The sequence below is a fragment of the Marmota marmota genome, unplaced genomic scaffold (genome assembly GCF_001458135.2).
Source record: "Marmota marmota marmota unplaced genomic scaffold, marMar, whole genome shotgun sequence".
NCBI lineage: Eukaryota > Metazoa > Chordata > Mammalia > Rodentia > Sciuridae > Marmota > Marmota marmota.
The window spans coordinates 16,817,230-16,826,842 of NW_026000005.1; the positions used below are offsets into that span (position 1 = coordinate 16,817,230).

Below are 9,613 nucleotides of genomic sequence, written 5' to 3' on the forward strand. Positions count from 1 at the left end.
CACAGTTAACAATTAAACAAATTAACAAATTGGGAAGTGTCCTTAGAAACCTCAGCTAATTTACTCCTTCATTTATAGGTGGGAAAACCATGTCCAGGTGAGTTAGCTGGGACCTCCTCTCTGTGTGCTTCCTTGACCCCTGCCAGCTGCAGGACAACTGAAGCCAAATCTTTCCAATGATATCATCACCCTGTCTTTATAGGGCTGGAGCCCCATGGAGATCAGAGAGAACTGGCACACAGTAAGCACTTCACAAATAATTTTTGACAAAAATGAATGAGAGATGATAGAATTTTTGGAATCCAAGAAACTCTCTCTCAGATTAATAAATAGTAGGTTTGGCAGTGCAATTACTTTCAAAGGGCACGAGAATTCTGTCTGAGAGAACTCTCTGCACAGGCCTCTCTGGGGGCAGCCAGGGCTATTTTGTGAATTCTTACTCTTGGGGAAGCTTCCCTAGGCACAGCAGATGGCTGGGCAGGGATTCTAAAGAGCAAATCTTTAGAGCAACCTGTGTTAATAGCCAACTGGTATGAAGCTTTTTACATATACATATCCCACTGTCTACCCATTTCTCCACTTGATGTCCACCTCCAGGAACAGAGAGGTGACCATATCACTGCACTCAACATGAGTGTGTGCACACACATGTGCATGTGCCGGTATGTATAGTGGCTGCATTGGTGGGTGTGGCAGAGGATTGTGACTGGGGCGTCAGCAGGTGTGCTGTTGAGTACATGGAGAGACAGGTAGGAAGGGAGGGCTCCATGCATGCACCATGATCAGTTCTGGGTACTCCCAATCCTTGTGCCATTGATGGCCTTATCTACCCCTATTCTGCATGAGTGCCTAAGTGTCTCTATTAATAAAAAAATTTCTCTCTCCTACTTCTCCATCTAATTTTTTTAAAATCAGAACACCACTGAAGAACTGGTTAGACATGCATAAGTGAAATATCATAACAACAGTTAAACTTTGACATACCCCCTTCCCATTTTTCCCAGAGTTCTGCCCCTTCTTTACTAAGTAAAGAAGCATCCAGACCATGAACTGAGTGCTTGCAATTCAGCAGCACTCTGGGCAGGTGAGGTGGCTGTGGCCCAGTGTGACCACCAGACAGCTGGGCTCTTCAGCACAGCCACGGATCACCAATGGCCAGCTGGACAGGATGCAAGGCAGAGCAGCAGAAGTGATTCCCACACTGGTGCCCCATGAAGAGTCTCCGGTTCCCCACTCTGAGCTGCTGCATTTCTCTTTGATTACTGGGGTGTGGTAAGGAAGCTTTACTGGTGATAAGACAACTCTTCTTCCTCTCCATCCCAGATCTCACCCAGTATAAGAACTGGAGTCTAAGACTTCCTCTAAGACTTTGATGTCAAGTCCAATTAGAATACAATTGCAATTCTATACCTGTTCACTTCTCTTATAAGTTGGTGCCTAAAAACCCTGATAGGTTTTAATTGTGTTATATGAATAGGCTTAAAATTTGCATATTATTGTCTAAGAGCAAATTTCTTAAACAAAAATGTTTTTTTTTAATTTTAAAGATGGCTAAATGTTATAAAGTATGCTGTTGTAAAGACTTCATGTACATTTTATCTTTTCATTTGTTCTCATTTTACAGATGGGGAAACTGAGGCTCAGCACAGGGTAGGTAATGTGTTTAAGGTCACCAACTGGTAAAGCTGGAACTTTGAGTTGAAGTAGTCTTTCTCTCTGCAGCCTGGACCTTTAACCATGTCTTACTTTCATATCACTAGTTACTCATTACTATGCTTACATTTCAAGAGCAGCCTAGTTTTATCAATGCTTAGATTCTTTTTCTAACAGGGGAGGTGGCCCACAGCCTCTCACTTACAGCTAAGTGGAGTGGACTCTTGGTAGCACCGGAATCTGATTCTTCAAAACCATTGTTGGTTCTTTCCAAAAGCTGTGGAGACAAAAAAGAAAGCAACAGTATTAAATTCAATTTTACAAAAGAAATAGTAGTTTGTAGAAACTAAGTGAAAAAAGGAGACTTCAGAAACTTAAGAAACTATGTAGCTTATCAACACTTTAAGAAAGCAAATATAGCTTATCTAAAACAAATATGCTGACAAGAATATTTAAGCTTCTAGATCTTTCAGCATTTGCTATTAAAAATGCCTTCCTATTTGAAAAGAAGCTTTGCTTTGCTCATCCAGAAAAATAGTGCACTTCTAATCCATCTTCACCTAGTGTCCTGTTCTCACACAGCTTACACTTTAGAAAAAGAAAGTATAGATAGATAGACAGGCAAATATATATAAGTAGGAAAATATTTAGAAGTGATATGTGCTATGATAAAAACAAAATAGGTATAATGTAATATATGCTGATAGGAGGACTACTTTAGAGCAGAAGATCAGGGAAGGCTTCTCCAAGGAGGTGATATTTAGAGTCCTGAATAATAAGACCTAAGCCAGATAAAAGAGTGGCAGAGAGCACAGGGAGAAGGGAGAAATCAATAGAATGCATCAAGTAGAGACAACATGGCAAGTTCAAGGAACAAAAATGTCACTGTGGCCAAGCCATGGTGTTGGTAAAGGTGCCAGGAAAATGACATTCTCATGGAACCCTGGAAGGAGAACAAATTGCCAAAACCTTTATAGGCAATTTATGTGTATTTCTCACCCTAGGAATTAATAAATAAATAGATTCATGCTCAATGAGGCATGTATAAAGAAATTTATTAATTTTGACAAACACTTCATGAATAATTACCATGTATTTAGATACTGTACAATGTACTGAGGATTCAATAATAAAGTATTTAAAAATAGATTTTCTCATGGAGGGGGGGACATGCAATAAAAGAAAAAAGTTATGTAATTCACTAGAAAGTTTGAGGTGCTCCTGAAGAATTAAAACTCATCTCACTACAGTGATACCTGTACAACCATGTTTATAACAGCACAATTCACAATAGCCAAACTATGGAAGCAGCCTAGGTTTCATCAACAGATGAATGGATACAAGAAAATGTGGTATACACACACAATGGAGTTTTATTCAGCCATAAAGAAAAACGAAACGACATTTGCAGAAAAATGAATGGAACTAGAGACCATTATGTTAAGTGAAATAAGTCAAACACAGAAGCTTAAAGATTGTATGTTTTCTCTCATATGTGGAAGGAAAAAAGCAAACAAAGGTGGAAGTGGAGGTCCTAAATATCAAAGGGGGATCATCAGAGGAAGGGGACTAAGGGGTAAGAAGCAGGGAGGGAGGGGGAAGTGCTGAGGAGTGTGACATTGGTTAAATTATATTGTTATATTGTGTGCATGTACAAATATGTAAAAACAAATCCCACCAATATGTACAACTGTAAGGAGCCAGTAAAAAATGTGGGGGGAAAAAGAGAAAGTTTGAGGTGCTATGGAGGAAAATGAAGCAGAGGAGGGGAGTTTGGAGAGCTCAAGGGGAAACCATTTGGCAATTTTAAGGAGGGTGATCAGTGAGGGCCTTCCTGAGTGGGCGACAGCCCCATCCCATCTTGAGAGAGATGAGGGAAATTTGTGGATATCTGGGGAAAGAGCATTCCAAGCTGAGGGGTCAGTAATTGCCAAGACTCCCAGGGATAGGGGTACTTAAAAACATCAAGGAGGCAAGAATAAGGTGAGCCAGCATGCAGGGGAGGAGAGCCCTGGGGGTTGCTGTAAGGATTCTTATTCCAAGTGAGATGGAAATTCACTAAGATGTCATTCTTTTGAGCAAAGGAGTGACATGATCTAACTTTGACACTCTAGGGAAGCAAGGATGGAAGAGACCACTCAGGAGCTGAATTCACAGTCCATGAGAGAAATAACAATGGCTTAGAACAGCAGGAAACGGGGGGTGGGGGGTGGGGGGTGGGGGGGGTGATGGAGAGTAATCACTGGATTATCGATGTTTTTGGAGGTACAGTCAAAAGGATTTGCTGATGGACTGAAGTTGAATATAAGAGAGAGACATCAAGGATGACTCCCTGTTTCTGTCCTAAGAAAAAAGAAGGATGGAGGGGCTGTGAACTGAGATGAAAACTGTGAAAAAGTAAAGAGAGGGAAAGAGCAGAAGTTTGTTTGGGAAGTATTAAGTTTGAGGTGTTTAGAGAGAATATAAAAGTATATCTTAATCTCTAGGGTATATAAATAACTCAAAAAAACTAAGCACCAAAACAAACAAAAAAACAACCCCCCCAAAAAAATAATCCAATCAACAAATGGGCCAAGGATCTGAACAGACACTTCTCAGAAGAGGATATACAATCAGTCAACAAATATATGAAAATATGTTCATCATCACTAGCAATTAGAGAAATGCAAATCAAAACTACTTTAAGATATCATCTCACTCCAATCAGAATGGCAGCTATTATGAAGACAAACAACAATAAGTGTTGGTGAGGATGTGGGGAAAAAGGTACACTCATACATTGCTGATGAGACTGCAAACTGGTGCAGCCAATATGGAAAGCAGTATGGAAATTCCTTGGAAATCTGGGAATAGAACCACCATTTGACCCAACTAGCCCTCTACTCGGCCTTTACACAAAAGACTTAAAAACAGCATCCTACAGGGACACAGCCACAACAATGTTTATAGCAACACAATTCACAATAGCTAAACTGCGGAGCCAACCGAGATGCCCTTCAGTGGGTGAATGGATAAAAAAAAATGTAGCATATATACATAATGGAATTTTACTCACCAATAAAAGAGAACAAAATCTTGGCATTTGCAGGTAAATGGATGGCGTTAGAGAAGATAATGCTAAGTGAAATTAGCCAATCCCCCCAAAAACAAATGCCGAATGTTTTCTCTGATATAAGGAGGCTGATTCATAGTGGAGTAGGGAGGGGGAACATGGGAGAAGTAGATGAATTCTAGATAGGGCAGAGGGGTGGGAGGGAAAGGGAGGGGGCAGGGGATTAGCAAGGATGGTGGAATGTGATGGACATCATTATCCAAAGTACATGTATGAAGACACGAATTGGCATCGACATATTTTATATACAACCGGAGATATGAAAAATTGTGCTCTATATGTGTAATAAGAATTATAATGCATTCTGCTGTCATTTTTTTTAAAAAAATCACACATTTTACAAATTAAAAATAAATAAATAAAAATAAATAAATAAAAGTACATCTTAGCTACTAAGCGTAAAGCTTTGGAGTCCAGGATATTTAAAGCCATAAGATTGGGGGATAGGACCAGGGAGTAAAGTAAACTAACAAGAGTCTACATCCCAGGACTCAGTCTCAGGGACATTAAGAGTGGAGAGATGAGGAGGAACAGTAAGAAGAATTAGACTGAGCAGGTGAAAACCAGGGAAGCAAGAGGTTCTGGAACCTAGTGAAGAAAGGGTGTTAAAAGAAAGAACTGTCCTGTCAACTGTCCTGATGGATCAATTAAAATAAGGCCTAAGCTATTAATGACTCTGAGAATTTATCAAAACATTATATGAAAAATAGAAAGAAAAGGAAATACCTAGCAATAAGACTAGATTAAATACATTGTAGTGGTATATATTACCCCATTCAGATAAATTGTCCCTCTTCTTCATATAGCGATGTATCCAAAAGAAGCCCAGATCCAACACCAAAAGCTCTGATATATGGTGGGAGTCAATGTCCCCTCCAGCCTCCTGACTGGTTGGCTTGGGCTGTCTATCTGGCAGAGACGGGACAACCAAGAGCCGCACTTCCTAGGCTCCCCTGAGTTATTTCTAGATGTGATTTAATTCTTGCCAGTTAAACACACTAACATGAACTTTTGAAGTCAAGAATGAGGCAGAGGAAATCTATGTGGTTTCTAATGAGGAGCACAGTCATGGAGGCCTTTGTTTCTTTGTTTTTTAGCTTTCAGGATACAAGCCACTAGCTACTGAGGAGAGAGAAGTAAGAGGCAAGGATGCAGGGCATCCATTTGGGGGCCATGTGGCTCAATTTAAAAGGCTGTGTGGCATAGTGGCACATGCCTGATACTCAGGAGGCTGAGGCAGGAGGATTGCAAGTTTGAAGCCAATCTCAGCAATTTAGCACCTTGTCTCAAAATAAAAAGTAAGGAGTGATAGATCTCTCCTGGGTTCAATCCCCAGTACCACATGCACAAGGCTGTGTGGCTCTTGGGCAATAGTAATGGCAGTGACAAGACTCCCTGCATGTCAGCAACAGTGATGTGCCTATGGAGCCAGTCATTCTAGTGGTTGCCTCTGATTCCCTATCTCACTGGTCATGGGGAAGGAAGGGGCAGCCCCTTATCCCTTGCAGTTCAGTTTGCCAGCTTAGCATCCACTCTTCTAAACTTCCCAGTAATCTTTTAGTTTATCTTTATTTTGCTTTATTTATTTTTATGTGGTGCTGAGGATTGAACCCAGTGCCTCCCATGTGCAAGGCAAGCACTCTGTCACGAGCCACAAGCCCAGCCCTCCCAGTAATCTTTTAAACTCCAATTTTATAAAATTAAATCATTTTCTTCTTAAAATAGGTATCATCATTTCTGTTTCCTGCAAATGAAGCCTGACTAATGCAAAAAATAATACAGATTTTTACAGAAGTTTTCTCATTGCGGGGTGAGGTACCAGGGATTGAACTCAGGGGCACTCGACCACTGAGCCTGCACATCCCTGGCCCTATTTTGTATTTTATTTAGAGACAGGGTCTCACTGAGTTGCTTAGTGCTTCACTTTCGCTGAGGCTGGCTTTGAACTCGTGATCTTCCTGCCTCAGCCTCCTGAACCATTGGGATTACAGGTGTGCAACACTGTACCCAGCTAGAAGTTTTCTTAATGAGTATGATGGAGTGGGAAATGATACATTCAATGCACTGGAAAGCAAAACTTTCTAAAAATTGACTTTATCAATTTTTCTCTCCATGACAGTTCTCAAACTTTTCAAGTAAAAAACACATTTTAAAGCCATATGCATAGAATAACACTATTTTCAACAAAACCAGAAAAACTGTATTGATACAATAATATATGCAGAAAAGTCTAGAAATTCATACCATGAATGTATATATTTTAGGGTATCATGTACGTTTGACACAATAACCTAGAAGTGAGTTCACAGATGAATTTTATATTTTTTTCATATTTCTCAACTTTTTTTGCAGCAATTGTGTATTATTACTATAATCAGAAAAACATCAAAGCTATTTCTATTTGGAAAAATAGTCCTTAATCTTTGTTCATAGATCCTTCGATTGGTAGAACTCCTTTCCAGTCAATAAATGTGGAACAAGATGCTATGATGCTAGGAGTCTTTGGTAGATCAAATAACAGTATAAAAATTAACAGTTCAAAGCATACGATTTCAAATTTACAAATAACTGTATTAGAAGTATGAGGTACTTTGTGTTTGTTGTTTTAACAGTGTAAGAACAGAACTTGGAACTTAAACAAGCTAGAATATGTTAGCATAATGAAAGCAAATTTAATTTTAACTTCAAAGTAAATAACTTAAAAACCCATCTCTCTTATATAGTTGAAATAAAAGTAGCCTCGATTGCTTAAGAAAGCTGGAAAAACAGCTGTTCTTTGCTTTGTTTTCCAACATTATCACCTGCAAGACTTCCTGGAATTGACAGTGTGTACCAACTCCAAATCCTGTCCTAGAATGAACTTTTAATCAAAGGAACACAAAATCATTTCCCCTACTATCACAGACTCGATGAACAGGGATAAGAAGACAATATGCTGTTTATAGCCACCAATTAGGGACATTCCCATGACATTTATTAGAGGGGAAGATTTTTCCACATACACATAATTCAATCATTCTCCCAGCAAGTGGTTTTACCTCATTCATTCAGCAAATATTTGCTGAGTGTCAAACTATGTTCAAGACCCTGGATTGGGGACCAGAATTCAACTATGCAGTGAGCAATATGGTCACCAACTTGATGGAGCTTAGAGGCTCATGGGGAACCCACAGAAATGAACAGGTCATTAAAGCAGACAGGCAAGAACTAGAGAAATGCAAGATGCTATGGAAAAACAAAGAAGTGTCTACCATAAAATTGGGGCCCCCAAAAGATTTCTTTGTAAAATAATGTCTAACCTGAAACCTAGATGGTATGAGTCAGCCAGGCAAAGAGAAAAGGGAAAAATGTTCAAGGCAGGAGAAAAAACACATGGAAACTAGGAGGAAAACACATTTGAAAAATTTTAAGAATCTAAAACCAGGAAGAAATGAGGAACAATGAGGCAGAAAAGATGAGACATAGAAAGATCACCTTATTACTGTTCTATCCAGGACATTTTTTGAGAGTGTTCTAGGGCAATAGTTGTAACCTGAGTATCAAATCAAGATCACTATTTAGTTATTGAAGTGCTTTAAGAAGGCATGATCATGTTCAGGTTCTTGGCTGCAGTGTGATCCATGAACTATAGTGGCTCTGGGGGTGGAGACTACAATGCTAGAAGCAGTTAGGTCATTTCAACTATAGAGAACTTTTAAACTGAACAAGAGAGAGAGAACTGATGGTAGCCTGAGGTACAGAAGAGGTAATGGAAATGGAAGGAGGTGGTCATAATCAAGAGTTTCATTCATTCTCCTACTGATTCCATTCAATAATTATTTATTGAGTATGGTGCCAGGCACTGAGATTACAGCTCTAATATGGTTTTTGCTGATATGGAACTTACAGTTTAGAAAGTATAATGAAAATTTTTCATTGAGTAAATGTTGGAGGAAGAAGAAAGATTAGAGTCAGGGATGACATCCCACTTTCTAGCTTTGGTAACACTTTTAAGATAAGAAAGAGAACAAGTAAGGTCAAGGGAGAGAAAGATGCACTGAGTTTTGGTTTGAAGAGTTGCTGGGACATTCAAAGGGTAGCTGGATATAAGGTGTGAGGTTCAGAAGAGATATATGGGCTGGAGTTATGAATTTGGGAATCGTCAGCAATGGCTAATACATGAGGTCCCACTGTGAATGAGATTATCCAGGGAGAAAAGTAGTGAGAGGAAGGAGAAGGGCTTAGAATATAACCCACAGGAACCTTAATATCTTGGGGTTTGGAAGAAGAAGAGAGTGTGCAAAGAGGATCTAGGAGTGGACAGAGGGCCAAGAGGTGACCCAGGAGAGTGAGATCATGGTAATGATGATGGTGGTGGATGTGGTGATGACCACCATGATGTTGAAGGTTGTGGGGATGATAAAATGATGTTGCTGAAGACTGTAACTGCCAAAAGTTATTATGCTCTTTACTGAGAGATAAGAACTCCAACTAAGGGTCTTACGTGGATCATCTCAATCAAGCCTGAAGTAATCTATTACTTGAGGTTCACACAGCCAATAAAGGACAAATCAGGGAATGGAGCCCAGGTCCAACTCTTTATCCTGCATGACAATGCCTCCTAGTGATAAGCTGAAACTTTTTGCTATTTCAAAAAGGAAGCAGAAATAGGGAAGGATACAGAGAGAATTTGTCTATGTGTGTGAGTGTGTATGTATGTGTGTATTTAAACATGTAGGTCTCTTTAAATCTCTAACTTTACAGTTTGTTTTTAATCTTTAAAATTTTTCTGTTTCCTAAAGATAAATAAGTTCCCATCTTAGTTGTGCAGCAATCACCAGAGACATTAGTTAGAATTTGTCGGGGGGG

The 9,613-nt window shown here is 39.5% G+C and overlaps 1 protein-coding gene across 6 annotated transcripts in view; it reads right to left on the reverse strand.

Moving 5' to 3' along the window:
* Ankrd44 (ankyrin repeat domain 44) overlaps positions 1-9,613 on the reverse strand; it is a 329,913-nt gene that overhangs the window by 66,960 nt on the left and 253,340 nt on the right. For all 6 annotated transcript variants that reach the window (XR_007349421.1, XM_048808229.1, XM_048808231.1 and 3 more), the window contains one exon: positions 1,859-1,930. Coding sequence is in view for 5 of the 6 variants with exons in the window: in XM_048808229.1 (XP_048664186.1) it covers positions 1,859-1,930 (72 nt within the window). In the remaining variant the exon portion in view is untranslated. The remainder of the gene's footprint in view (positions 1-1,858; positions 1,931-9,613) is intronic.